The following is a 15,920-nucleotide window of genomic DNA, read 5'->3' as shown; positions in this document are numbered from 1 at the left end:
ATGATTGATGGATGAGTGGTTGGTTGGATGGATGGTTGAATGAATGAATGATCGATGGAGACGACCCTGGTTTTATTCATTCACTCACGTTCATTCAACAATTGATGATGGCTAGGTAGATGGATGATCTTTTAGGCTGATGCAAAGAAAGATGAGACTAGATGGATTTTGAATGGATGGATTTATGAATGAATAGATGGATGGATTGTTGGATGAATCGATTGATAGATATATGGATGAATGGATAAATGGATAGATGGACGTATTGATTGATTGATGGATAGATGGATCAATAAAGGAAGGAAAAGATAAACAGACCTCTGAATTGATGAACGAGATTAATTCTTACTTTGCACAACATGGCCTGCTTTTATTAACAGCAGTAGTTGCACGTATAGTTGAGTCTTATTTTATTCTTTTTTTAATAATTTATGTAATTATTCAAATTTATTTCTGTTCATTTTTAAATTAATTCTATAAAGTTTTGTTTCAATAAAAATTTTTTAAACTTTTTTGAATTTTTAATGTGGAAACAGACAGTTAATTGAAGCATGCAAACACACAAACAGTTATGTACACACACACATACACGCACACACACGCACACGCATACATACAAATAAGCAAACATAAACACAGCAATCTATCTAAAAAGTTCATTTCCTTGTATTTTCTTCATTCAATCTTCTTCAGTGCTGAGAAGATGGTCGAACTGACGATGCCAACATTTTTTTGTTACCAATGCAGTTTGTTTGTTTGTTAATCATCTAAGTTAAGACCAAATTTTGAAAAACAATTAAACTCATCTTTAAAAAAAACATTCTTTCATTTATATAATGCTTTATGAAAGGAAAGTTCTCTATCTGAAATTTTAAGATAAGAAAACTAAAAACTCTAAAAGTTCTTTAAAAAGCAAATAAATCCATAAACAGAGTTCTTGGACAAAAAAAAATATGCACACGTCACATTTGTGTTAACCTATTTGCCACAGCTCATCATTTCTATTACGTCATAACACTTTTTATCTGACGTCATCGTTTTGATTGACGTGCATGGAATTCTTTAATGGACAGATGCATAAACATTACATCATATCATCACGTGCATATGTCTGGTTAGCTTCATATAATTCACCACACCATTCACATTGCATTCACGTGCTTGTTTGTTTGTTTGCTTGTTTGTATGTGTGCGTCTGTGTGTGTGTGTGTTTGTGTAATATACAACTTATATAAGTTCTAACTCTGTATATTGTGTGAATACATAACATTGAATTGTTGAAGCAGCCACATATTTCAGCAATCTCGTTAAGCATACATACAAACAAGGAAAAATGAAAATTTATATTATATATATATTATATTAAACACGCACGCACACACAAGCAAACAATCGCACAAGATCAAAGGCAAATAAAACATTCCATAAGATGGAAATGACAACGTGATATGAAATGCAAATTGGAAGAAACAACATATGCATTGTTGGTTATCTTTCCCAACTTTGCAGATTATTTGCCCTGTCCTCTTTTGATTATAGCATGCTGGTACATATATCTCGTTGCTTTCAAAATACATTCATGCATATGCATACAAACAAACAAAAACAAACAAAAAACATACATGCATGCATGCATGCATACATACATACATACATACATACATACATACATACATACATACATACATACATACATACATACATACATACATTCATACATATATACATACATACATACATAAATACATACATACATACATACATACATACTTACATTTTTTTCATGTTCTCATTTTCGTTTTGTGTATTGAGTATATTTATGGAAATTAGTGTTGTAGTAGCAGAAACAAAATTTTCTCCTGATAAAAATGGCGGGTTATCTGTAGAACTGTGTTTATGTGAGAACGCCTGATTTTTAAAAATTTGTACGTGTGTCCGTTTGTGTGTGTGTGAGTACGCGTATGAAATTGTGCATGTATATGTTTGTATATGTTTGTATGTGGTATTTCCTGTATGTGTGTGTATGTGTGGGTATGTGTGTGTATGTTGTATATGTGTGTGTATGCGTGTGTGATTTTATGTAGGTATACGTGTGTGTATGTTTGTGCGTGTAGGTACCTCCTAATACGCAATGTGGTTTAAACGTCACGAAAGAATGATTGAATGAGACAATCCGAAACAGCATACAAATTTTGTCTCTAACAAAAAGTTCAAAAAAGCCAGCAGAGGATCAAGATAAATTAAAAAAGATCAAAGATAATTCTCAATTTTTTAAATCAAAACGATGTTCCTAGGGCAACATTCAATGATTTAGATGTAGTTAAGGTTAATGCTATTGTCATAGTTACCCCATTATCAAACACGAGCGTTCACATAATTTTTTTTTTCATTTATTTGGTGAAAAAGAAAATCACCAGAAGATCTAAAAGAAAAATAACTTGTGCAGACCACCTTAATTAAAATGTAACTGAGTGAATGTCATAGCAAAAACAAATAAAAAATTTCAAATGATTAATTCAAATTGGAAAATAAAAATTTTTACAACGTTTCTGCAATTGTCTTAAACATTTATATAATAGTAACAAAAATCAAAGTAATATCACGAGTATGAAATAATAACAACTAATTAAGTTTACAGAACACTTTCGAGAATTTTTTTCTTGGCTGTCTTTTTAAAGGAGGCAATGGAAGAGAACTGTGAATTATGGAAACCAAATTCATTCTACATTTTAACTTCTCGTATGTACCAGGATTTGTATGTATGTATGTATGTATGTATGTATGTATGTATGTATGTATGTATGTATGTATGTATGTATGTATGTATGTATGTATGTATGTATGTATGTATGTATGTATGTATGTATGTATGTATGTATGTATGTATGTATGTTATTTCAGCTGTTCCAACAAGAAAAATTTTCAAAAATTGTCATGCCAGCCTAAAAATCTTCCAAAAAATCTTATCAAAACTATTTTTATTCTTAGACGCAGTATATTCCGCGCCACAATAGTATCGCACTTTTCACCTTCAAGCCTAGTACAGTCTGAGTTTAGTTTGACCTTTGCAGGAATCTTCATTGCACGTCATACAAATTTTCTCTACGGTCAAGTTCATGTGTTACTGGGGGGAGTGACAAATTTTTCAATTTTTTGTTATCCGTGCTTCTTTATATATTTATTTCTTAAGCTCATTGTTAGTCTGATTGTATTATTGTTAAATAAGTTAGTTAGTATTTAGTGTAGCTCTTCTGGAATTTGAAAATTTTTGCATGGAACAATTTATGATTGGTTCTTTCATTTAAAAACATTTCAACAAGACAGGTGCAAAAATAATTTTTCCTAATTCATTTAAGAATCCATTAGTTAGCATTGTTATTGTATGTACGCATGTTGTTGTTATTGTTGTTGATGTTATTGATGTTATTATTGTTGTTGTTATTGTCTATTAAAAAAAACTATTCAATTTTCCGCTAAAAACTAAAAAAGTATGTTTTCATATTTTTGTTAATCAGTTTAAAAAAAAATCACTTAACATTCCCAAAAGTGCTTTTAAACTTGAATTTCCTCTTGTATTTTCATGCGAACATATATAGATGACTATAAACGAAGATACACGCACGCACACACACACGCACACACACACGCAAGCACGCATATATACTTATACATTACATACACATATGCATACAAACTTGTAATACCAAAACATGCATGGAACTCAAACAAAGACGGATAAATGTCAATTAACTCATCAAACGTCACCAGAAAAGTTGTTAGCCTGAAAAAAACATCATTTGTTTATTCGTGTTTTCATGCTTTATAAGTCATACAATTTGTATTTATTCGTGTTTTGTATATTTTGGAATTTTAATTGTTTTTTTGTAATTTAATTAAATTATTTTGTGTGTGTGTTTTTTGAGTCATGTGGGTGCGTGGGTGGGTGTATCTATATGCGTATCTGTGTGTGTGTGGTGTGTGTGTGTGTGTGTGTTGCCATAATCACATTACGTGGATGAACATAATTGTATGACAGATGGACAAAGCCATATATTTCAATCAGCACTCGATTGTGTGCATACAGATTTGCGAATGCAAATCTGTATACTCGAATTTAAAGAATTCACGCACGTTTCAATGGTGGCAGTGTTGTCAATTGAATATATCGAAAGGAAAACAATTTTTTTTTCAAACAATTTTCAGAAAATGAAATATTTTTCAGTACTTTTTGTTTTTGAATATCATCTGCAAATGGGCAGAAGATTGGCAGATGGTATTCAACACTAACAAAATGTGCACTCATACTGTTAATGTAGAAATTTACAAACATTAAGAAGCAGAGGATTATCGGCTTATACATCATAGGCACGCGAAGTTGTAATTTCTTGTTTCAGAGCACAACATTAATGATGAAAAACAATTATAAAATTGCGAAATGAAAATAGTGATGTAAAAGTGTGATAATAAATGCTATGCAACAGAACGTAGCCAAATCTTTTAATTCGTTCAAAACATTTTGAAGTATGTAATTCAGCTAATAAAGACAATAAAAATGATAAAAACATCAACAGAAGCAAACAACATCGTCAACAACAACAACATCACCAACCACAACACCAACATCAACAACAAGAACATCAATAACAACATCAACAAGAACAATATCAATTAAAAGGCCCTATATCAAATTAGCGATTTTCAATGCCTGAGCTCTACTCAACCTGCACGCTTCCACTACTTCAGACATAAACACATTAACATAGATATAAACACATTAACATATTAGCGAAAACATAAACATAAATAACGGAAACATAAATATATTCAAAAGACAAATAAACACTTATTAAACATAAACATAAACGCAGATGAAACATGAAGATTATTTGCTTAGAAACATGTTTAGAAGTATGCTTTTAGAAATTTTTGTACATAAAACATAAAAGGTAGATGCGTTACTGACACTAAGAAAACTATGGAGTTTCTAGTTCTGTCCTCTTGCCGTCAAACACAGGATCGCTTACAAATTGTTTCTAAGTAGCAATTATATTTTTGTGACGTAAAAATTGTAATGTCAACTGCAGGTTACATTCAGAAACACTTGCAAACACCCATTTGTATGCACGCGTATGCATTACACCATATATACGATTCGTATCATCATTTTCAGTTGTGAACCGACTGCACTCGAACCAGGTTAGCACCAATTAATAATAACAATGCCAAATATGACGCTCTTGTTTTCTGATCTCACTTTTTAAACCCATATGACAACATAAAATGTAAACATGAAACTTTCATGAACCAAGACTAAAATAGAAATGCCCATTCGAAAAATTAATGAAACATTGAAATGTGAATGTTTAATAGCAGAGCATGGATAGATAAAGAAAATTTAGACTCTGTGACACTCGTAAACCAACGCGTGTTTAGAGTTTTAGAAAAATTTGTAAAGATTTTTCAATAAACAATCCCAACATTTGATTCCATAGAAATTTGTTTTCAAGCAATCAAAAGCATACACACTGATACTAAACCAAGAAAAATAACAAACAACTGAAAATAAAATTGTATAAACAAAGACGTATGCCACAAAAATTACAAAAAGTGTCTGCCAACAGAAACAGAACCAGCCATAAACATTCGAATACGCAACCAGCCACCATCATCATCCCATCTCTATCAACATCAACAAAATGTAAGCCTCAAGCCAGAGCAGAGCAATTAAATATCACAACATAAGATGACATCCTATTAAACCAACGTTTAATAACAAACAAACAAAACACGAAAAATCCGTTGAGCAAATTCAAATTTAAAAAAAAATCAACTAAAATTCAAAACAGACATAAACTAACATGCAAATAACCATGAATAAAAACATAAACAAAAACAGAGGCGGAAACGCAAACATGTGCATGATTTCAAGATTTAAACCTCACCAAGCATACTGGATTCAGAGAGTCGTACTTTCAATGGTTTCAAAATGTTCAAACACACAGGGAGAAGCAAGCAGAATTAAAGCTGACTTGAATGAGAGGGCAATGTTTACTTAACAAGTGCAAGGAAATAAATTTTTAATCCCTAAGGAAAGTTTTTTTAGTTTGTAAAACACAGAACGGAGAAAATTATTTCGTTCATAAGCTGTTATGAAAACAGTTATATTTGTTCTTATGTTCATTCGGTTTCACATTTAATGAATATTCAAATCTTTTAAAAACATCTGACAAGTACATAAATATGAAACATGAAAACAAATAATCAAACAAACATGCAAACAATCATGCAAACATACGTGCAAACAGACATGCAAACATACGTGAACGTTCACAAGGCACGAGCAAACACACAGCAGCAACCTAACCACTTCATCCTCCCAAATGAAGAACGCTCTCAACAAAAGTAGTGTCAGTCGCAGTGCGAAGATGTCGCACCTACCTATGCAGAGTCTGTTCAAAGCAACTACAAATTACTATCAATCAACTTTCTATGCTACTATCATTCACTTAATGTCTACTATACGTACCCCATCTAATTTTTTTTATAACTCTATCATTAATATTGGTAGTAGTTGTAGAAGTAGTAGTTGTAGCAGCAGCAGCAGCTGGAGTGGTAATTGTAGTAATGGTAGTAGTTACTAGTACTTCAGATTGTAGTGGTAATAGTATTAGTTAGAATAGCTTTCCATGCGTAGATAAGTTCAGAGGCTGCGAATAAATAATAAGCCAGAAAAAGCAACATTAGCTAAAAAAAGTCGATAATGTAGCAAATGGTGCTACTTTTAGGTTTTCATTATCAAATTACATCTTTTATAAAATTGCGTTTTCACGCCTTTCTATTGATTAATTTAAAAACAAAATTATTTCAATTAAATAGCTGATGTTTGTGTTGTGTGCTTGTCTGATGTGTGTATATTTGCGTGGAGTATGTGTATTTGTGTGGAGTATGTGTGTGTATGTGTGTGCGTGTGTGATGTGTGCATATTTGTTTGTTGTTGTGTATGTATGTGTGTGTTTTTTTCATTTTTGTGTGTGCGAGTGTGCGTATGGTGTGGTGTTATTATGTTTAAAAATCATGCTATTTTGTGCTGTTAATTTTTTTATGATCGAACTTATGTTTGCTACATGCTTGCATGATCAAGTGTTAAATCTCTTGTCCGTGTTCATCCTTACGTATATGAACTCTCGTTTATGCTCATGTTTGCTTAAATCTTTTTGTGCTCGTTTGTGTTTGTTTATGTTTATTTCAATGTTTAATATTTATATATTAAATACGATATTTCATTTTTTAGAGATCATATTTATAATTTATGATATCATTTTTTAAATATATGTAGTGCTATTTAGGTATTTTGGCATTTATGTATGTATGTAAGTATGTATGTATGCATGTATGTATGTACGTATGTATGTATCTATGTATGTATGCATGTTTGAACGTATGTATGTATGTATCTATGTATGTATGTATTGCAATGTAGCATACGGAACGATGCTAGCTAGAGTTTTTTGTTGCATATTTGTCAGCATCGTTGTTTTAAAAATTCTCAACCGTTCTTTAATTATATTTTGATATTACAAATAATAATGATAATTAACTTCAATTATTTGTATTTCTGTAATTTTCAATGAACTATAATTTTTCGGATCTGCAATGAATTATAATATCGTTATGAATTGTCATCGTTTCGTATTGAATTAAATCGTTTTAATTTTTCGGCGAAAGTTTTTGTTACTTTTATATATAAAAATGACAAAATACTGTTTAAGATTAGTCGATTAGCTAGTTAAATATTTAAATAAATAATTGTTTGAGCGGTTGAGCAATTTTTAAAAAGATTATTTAGCACAATATAGTTGTAGAAGATATTTTATAACCAAATATTTCTTTGAAATAAAAACACTGACAGGATCTATCTACACAATTCTTCAAATCTTCATTCGAAAGTGAGTCACAGAAGAGTTTGTGGTAGCGACAGAGTGGTTAATGACAACGTGTTTTGTTTCAACTGCTCAGTCCGGCCAATCAAGCAGAAGTATTGCTAGATCTCAAATTTATATTCCAGTGTAAATGTTAATTATATTTGTTGCATCGATGCATACTTGCAATATTAAAGTGTTTGATGTGTTTTGTAATTTTGAGTGTGTGTCTGCGTACGTGCGTGTGTGCGTGCGTGTGTGCGTGCGTGTGTCTGTGTGGTTATGTTTATGAATAATGGATATGCTGTTTGAAGCATAAACGTTATTTTACACGTTTAATTAGCTCGACTAATTGAGCGATGAGAATAAACAGATTGTTAGCTTTATATTCTTTCTCAGTGTTTTATCTATGCACACATGTTTGCATTTGTTTTTTCTGTCTCTCTCTCTCTCTCTCTCTCTCTCTCTCTGTTTGTTTTTTTCTTTTTCTTTCCCTGTGTGTGCGTGTGTGTGTCAGTGTGTGTGCGAGCGTGGTGCACAAATGTTTGTTTGCGACTGTGAGCGTCCCTAATGCTAAACAACTATAATGGTTTTATACTGCATTAATTTCAGTGACCTTGTTGCGGAGTTGTTCATTGATGGTGATTGATAACATTTGTTCTGCTGTTTTTGATTTTAAATGTATCACATTCGTGTTGCTATTTTGGTTATCTTTGTTTATTTATTTGTTGTTTCTGTCTAGGTTTGTGTTGGTGGGTTTATTTAGTTAATGCTGTTTTTAATGTCTTTGCGGAGTGCTGCCGACATGGTTCGCCTCCTCAGTTGATAATTTTCTTCATTTTTACGACCCGCTTGACTCTCTATAGGCAAATCATTCTCCAGTCAAATCACTCTCAAAATTTCTTCTTTCTTATCCAAGGTATTGTGCTTCTTTCTATAATCAGCTCATATATAGTTTATAACGTTTAAAACGTTTCTCATAATCTATGTAGATTGAGTTATGTGTGCGAGCGTATAGTTTATTTTTTGTTTATGTATGTATACAAACTGTGTAGGTTTGCGATTCGTATATATATATATATATATATATATATATATATATTCATTAGATTGTATGCGTATATGTATAACATAGGAAGTCTGCTTTTGAGATTAATCTTCATTCAACATCAATCATTGGTTGCATATATACAATGTATGCATGTATGTCAAATGCTGAATAAAATGTTAAATTAATCAAACTTCCATTAAAAAAACGAAACAAAATAATTTTTTTTCCAAAACAGTTTCAAAAACTAAAAATTCAATGAGTTTTGTGTCTAAAATCTTTTTTCAAATGACTCTTCATTGCCGATAAGACAGGGAAAATATTTTAATCAGGGCATAAGTGAACTTTAAATTTTATCTGAAGTATTCATTAGCGTCGTCTGGCTCCGTTAATTAAATTGAATCTATTAATATAACAATTATTTTTAAAAATCTTAAAATATTATTGATAATAAAATAAAATAAATTCAAAAAAATAATAATTCCAATAAAAAAAACAATCTATTTTTTAACTAAATAATTATTTTATTAAAATATATAATTGAAAAATTTTTAAATTTGAAAGAATGATAGAGTAGAAGAACGAGCAAAATGTCAGATGAATGCACGGAGTACCTCAGTTACATCACAAGTCTTCTCGATTTCTCTGGCTTCCAGCCTAACGATGACGGAGAAGACCGAGTGGAAACAACGACGATGACGTCATTGGATGGCGTGGATTCAGCTGCTGGCCTTTTGAGAGGACAATCATTTTTGAATGGCCTTCTAAACAGAAGTCATGTAGATTTTGAAATTAAAAATTTCTACAAAATCAACAATAGTTTTACTGTATACCAAGAACAACAACAGCAGCGGCAGCAACAACAGAGTCAGTTATTCAGGTACCAACATCAGCAGATGCTACATCACCAGAGACAGGTTCACTTGGTGAAAACAATTACCAACTCCATTTTTGTGCCAGTCATCGCGATGTTTGGCATTCTTGGTAACCTGCTCAACCTTCTGGTTCTCACTCGAAAGAATGTTTCTCGGATTTCTAGCATAGAACGTTCCTACAACACTGGATTGGTGGCTCTTGCGGCAGCCGATCTTGTCGTCTGCTTGCTCTACTCTATCAGGGCTATTGTCACGGTAGGCTGGTATTTTTTGTTGTTTAAGATGTGCTACTATTGTTGTTTAATGTAATGTTAGTTATACAGAGGTGGTTGTTTATTTTTCGGTATGTAAGTCCTTTTCATTGGTTTATTTGTGTTTTTGCGTCAGCGCCGATAGATCAGCAGATAGGTCATATAAAATTTATTATCTAATGCACTACCATTAAGTGGATAGAATCACAAAAAATATTTTATACTAAGCGCTAAAATTTTTCAGTAACTTTAAAAAATAGACCTCATAAATTTAATCCTATCACTTATATTTCATTTAATTTCAACTCTCACATTTTGCGTCAGATGGAGAAAGTTTGGGGCCCGCAGGAATCTCACTTTCCCGCCTACATCTCTGCCTACGCCGAACCTCTGATCAACGTGGCAATTTTCTCAAGTACGTGGATCACAACGGCTGTGGCTCTCAGTAGGTACGTGGCCATCTGCTGGCCACTTCACGTGCGATTGTTTGTGAGGCTACGCTGCGTGAGGGCCTGTGTGGTCGTCATTGTTCTGCTGGCCTTCTGCGTCAACGTGCCAAAGTTTTTGAGTTACCAAGTTATTACTATGCCATGTAGGAGCCTGATGGGAAGTGGAGAGCAAGTTAATGCGAGTGGTGAAAATAAGTTGTGGCATGAAAATGACGATGAAGAAAGGATGAAAAATTATTTGGATGAGATGCTGGGTAGAGGTGGAGAAGAAGTGAACCGAACGGCAAGCAGCATCGACTTGTTCCTAATTGAATCACCATCGGATAAAATTGATGGCAGCAGAAGTTCGCAGGAGGGTTCTAGGTGGAGGCGACTCAACTTGAACGAGCAACACAGTTTTATTTACGACAATTACGACTACTTGGATAACGAAAATGTTTCCAAATACAATGCATACGGTGATAATTTCAATACAAATAAAAAATTCATTAATAATGAAAACATTGCTACTAAAGACTATCATTTTAAAAGTAACTCTCTCCAACGCAAACGTATCATCTACAACAACAGTTTCCGCAATAATGACGACATTAAAGTTAAGAATTTCAACCGCGTCACAAATGAACCTCAACTAAGAGTCTTCCCAAAGCACATAACAGAAAAATGTGAATGTTATTTTGCTCGCAAGCAGCCAATGGAGCACATCTTGAACGAACACGGCAGCAAGCAGGCTTACAGTATCTTCACCATCACAACGACGACACTCATTCCGCTGGCGATCATGATCTTCTGTAACGTTTGTTTCATCAAAGCACTGCGTCAGTCGTTCGCCATGCAACGCGCCATACGCAACACGCAAATGGAAAGCACAAATTATTACAGCGCACGTGAAAGAACGCCGACAAGCAAAAGTGCATTTCGTGCAAGTGTCAGAAGTTTGCACGAAAATTTGCGTGGAAGGAATAATTCGTGTAATAAAAAACTGATTTTCAGCGGTCGAAATGTTTTTGCGTCGGATGACAAATTTGAACGTGATACCATGAGCGTGCGCGCTGACGTCACAGAATTAAAACAAGTGAAAAATAAAAATTCTGACGTCAGCCAAGATGACGATGACGACGCTTTTGACGGGAGGGACAAAAAAATGGTGGTCGGCAAGAGGGACCGCGGTAACGTTGAAAGGAATAAAAATGACGAGAACTGCAGGAACGAAGTTAATTCAGTTGATAAGAATGAGTGTACGTCAGATGGAAGAGGAATGATGTTTTGCGCTCCCATCAGCGACAACAAAAATCTTTTTAAGAAAAACAACAAAGACAACAGCAACATCAATAAATATCCGTTCGACCAGCAGAGCAAGTGTGATGACTTTGAAATGATTGATTTGAAGGACACGCCCACTCAAACAAAAGACAGCTCACATAACGATCATTTTACCAAAAATCAAAAAAAATTTCAACAACGACAAAATTCTGATGAACAAAAACAATCACTTCAGACATATTTGTCTCTAAAAACAATTCAAAAATGTCAGCCAGCACAACAACAACAACTACAACAACAACAACATGACAACAGCAACAACAACATGCGCAGGCATTATTCTCGCATTGAGCCATCTCCAATATCGAAAGTTCCTCAAGAGAATAAAATTACTGGACAGTGCATGAAGACACTAACAACACCAACAAAAAAAACTTCAACATCAACAAAAACAACGTCAACATGGAAACAATCAACGGACGACAACTACATTACTCCAACTTTGATCACATTAATTATTTCACTGATTCTTCTCGTTCTACCATCTGATATTCTCAATTTTGTTCAGGTTACCCACTACCCGATAATTTTGTTTCGTTTTGTCTCATACTGTTTTGTTGTTTTGTATTTTTTGTTGTATTTTTTGTTGCATATTTCTGAATAGTTTCTATTGTTAATACTGTTTTCCTTTGAAAAAAATTTCTCACGTAAGAAATTTCTTACTTAAGAAGAAAATAAAAAATTAATTGATCGCTGCAATTTAATTTTTTTATCACATATATCTCATATAAAAATACAAATAGATTAGAAAAATAAGCAGTTGTAAAGCCGTTTTGTAAGCTTTTATTGCTTATATAAATACTGTTGTTACGTCAAACCAATGCATTAAAGAGTGAATTGTTGTTGCTACGTCAAACCAATGCATTGAAGAATGAATTGTTGTTGTCGTTTTGTTGTTGCTTTCGTTTCTGTTTTTTGTTGTTTCAGAAATTTGTATTTTATTGTTTTTGTAGTTGTTGTTCATTGTTATGATTATTGTTAGGCCATTAATCTAACAGGGGTGATGCTGTTTGTAGTTTATTATTTTTTATCGCAGCATCAAGTTCGACATGGAACGGAGTTGTTTGTTACTTACGAATGAATGAAGACTGTTATAAAGATTTTTTTATATAAAGCAATGCTTTTTATTCTTTATTACGCGTTTCTGACAAGCGTACAACAGACTGTTATCTATCAAATTTTTTCAATTAGTTTTCTATTTTTTTATTTCCCACCCACCATAATGTATGTTCTACATGTACAATAATAGTTTCATTTACTCATTTTTCACGCGTTTTGAAAGATAAATACAGGGTAAAGATCGCATCGAAGAACACACACACATTTTCACACACACAAACACCAAGAAACTAACACACAAACACACACACAAATACACAATCTGTCATTAATACGATGGCAGACTGGTCCAAATACGATCTGTTGATAGAAGAAGAACGAGTCGCAGGGTTTGCTCAATCAATTTGTTAATCTTTCTTTATACCAAAATATGTCAGTGCAAGTTATAACCACTACAAAAAAAATTTGTTTAAAAATTACAACGTAAGTGAAAATATTTTTTGACAAATTTAAAATTGACCGAAAAAAATCGAAAATCGGTTTGAATTTTTGTGAAATGAAACAGAGGCCTAAACGTAATGATGTTGCAGGATAACTTCTGAATGAAAGGAACAAAAATGACAAAATTCAAATTAAAAACATCCACAGAATACTTCAAAAAAAATTTAAATGAAAAACTTTGAAAATCATTGCTAGAAACATATTAACAAAAATTAAAACAAAATGCAAAACAGTCATAATTGCATTTGGCAAGTTTGTAGTTACTTTTAAATGCTTTCATCACATACAAACATACATACATATATACATACATACAACATAAATACATACATGCATATATACATACATACATACAACATACATACATACATGCATATATACATATATACATACATACATATATACATGTGTGTGTTTGCATATATATATAATAGCTGTGAATCGATTAAAGTCTCAATTCTACTTTAATTTTCCAGCTGTCCTTTTTGTGAAATTGAAGCCGTTCAAAGTTTAAACTTTATGGTCACACAATTTTTTTAAGAAACACCGGAAAAGAATGAAGCATTAGAAAAATAATTTTGTGAAAATAAAAATACTTAGGAGTTGTTTCCAAAGTATTATTTTCATGTTATTTTTTCATTTGGTTTCGAAGTACTCCAACATATCTACATAGTAGAATGAAACGGTTAAGTACTGATGTACCGAAAAGTAACACAGAACTATAAGTACAACAGTACCGGTCAGTTCCATTTCAGTACTCCTGTATAAAAATGAAAAGTAGTGGTGTTGTTTGTTTGTTGGTTTGATTCTTTGAATTATTCAATACAATTGTGTCAAAGTTTTTGAGTTAGTTGTGCTTTTCGCTGAGATGCAAAAGTTTCAGGTGACGATGACGATGATGGTGACGATGACGATGATGATGACGACGATGATGATGGGGGCGATGATGACAACAAACTAACAGCGGGTTTAAATGGTCGTGAATTAACACCATCACACACATTGCATGTGATGGGCAAGAATCTTTTTGCATTTGAAACCTATCAGTGCAACATGAGTGCCAGGCACCCTAACCACAACACTAGCGTGACGCTCATTGTTATTGGTGCTAGCTGAGAATGACATGGTCGATAGCTACGTAGATGTTGAAAAGCACGACAGACAGAATGTGGAAGAGTCAGACAAACTAATATCAAATAAACGGTGCAATTGAGAGAGATAACATCAGAAGCTTCGATGACAATGTGTGTGTGTGTAATATTTGCAAATACCTCTTATTGTCCTTCGAAAGTGGTCGCGATTTTGTGTCGTTCGTTATTTGTGGTTGCTCGGTTGCGTTTTTGTGGTGGTGACGTTGTGTTATTGTCTGTGTATTGAAATTCTGTTACTAGTATTTGTTGTTTAGGCGTTGTCTGATGTCTAATCTATTTTTTTGTCCTCTGTACTGTCCTTGAATTGGGTTTTGCTGCATTTTCAGATGTAAAAAATTTGATGGAGTCATTCAATGTAATAATAAATGTCAGGCAGCAGAAAGGCATTCAAAAATCACTAACAGCACCCTGAATGGGCAGTGGAAGAATGACATATGTATGAACGCCTACTTGATTAATGATATGCTACACTGGGCCAGAAGACCATTTATATTATCTTTGAAATATAGATCTGTAGTGTTGTATCTCTTGGACTCTACTAAAATGCTTTGGTTTGCCACTATTAGCTATTAAATGTAACGCAGATATGATAGAATTTTCAGAAATTTTCGATAGAAATTGAGTTGAATTTTTTTTGGGTCAACTTATTTTTTTCCATGCCGCCATTTTTGTTATATATTTCTTTCGACAAAAACTAACTTGTAGGGAGAATTTTTTGAATCACCGAAGCATTTTACTAAGTTAAAAAGTTTTATATTTCAATTCTAAATTTCAATTGGAAACTTTTATTTCAAGTGCAAACAATCGTCTTTATCTGCTTACAAACGATAAATTTTTCATTTTTAAATTTTCTTCCAATGAAATATAAATTTATACATACTTGCGTATACATATTTGGTGAATGTTAGAGCATTCCAGTTTTCAATTTCTCCATTGTATCAGTTGTTATTTGCATTCAAATTGTCCAATTTAAAAGTTAATGTCAGCGTTGTTAATGCAATAATATTGATGTAATAATGGTGAGGTTTAAAATGGAAATAAAATCTGCTCTTCAATTTTTCAAAGGGTTTTTCAATGTTAATGTATTTTGTTAACGGTAATGATGCCAGTTTTACCATCGAGTTAGCTCAGTCGGTAGATAGGCCATGACTCGCGCTGCTATTACGTGATGGCATGGTTCGAATACATGTCTATCCGAAAGTCACAGACCATCATAAGGGTATGATGCGGTGCTTGCGCGTGATGTGTATGGGCGTCATGTGGTGTGGCGGGGATAGTACAGCCTTGTTTGTTGTAGCGCGAAAGTTTGATTATAAGGTTAGTATGAATGCGTTTTTAAACAGC

At 32.9% G+C, this 15,920-nt stretch overlaps 1 protein-coding gene across 1 annotated transcript; it reads left to right on the top strand.

The window, feature by feature from the left end:
• Window positions 1-9,557: 9,557 nt before the first annotated feature.
• HELRODRAFT_165900 (hypothetical protein) lies at window positions 9,558-12,644 on the top strand (the record flags this gene model as incomplete). The annotated part of the gene is made up of 3 exons (XM_009032367.1): window positions 9,558-10,097; window positions 10,418-12,373; window positions 12,609-12,644. The coding sequence occupies 3 exons, from the start codon at window positions 9,558-9,560 to the stop codon at window positions 12,642-12,644; spliced, it is 2,532 nt and encodes an 843-aa protein (XP_009030615.1).
• Window positions 12,645-15,920: the final 3,276 nt, after the last annotated feature.

This window comes from Helobdella robusta (assembly GCF_000326865.2).
Source record: "Helobdella robusta unplaced genomic scaffold HELROscaffold_8, whole genome shotgun sequence".
Lineage (NCBI taxonomy): Eukaryota > Metazoa > Annelida > Clitellata > Rhynchobdellida > Glossiphoniidae > Helobdella > Helobdella robusta.
The sequence above is the reverse complement of the archived record's forward strand: the minus strand, read 5'-3'. Positions and strand labels throughout refer to the sequence as shown.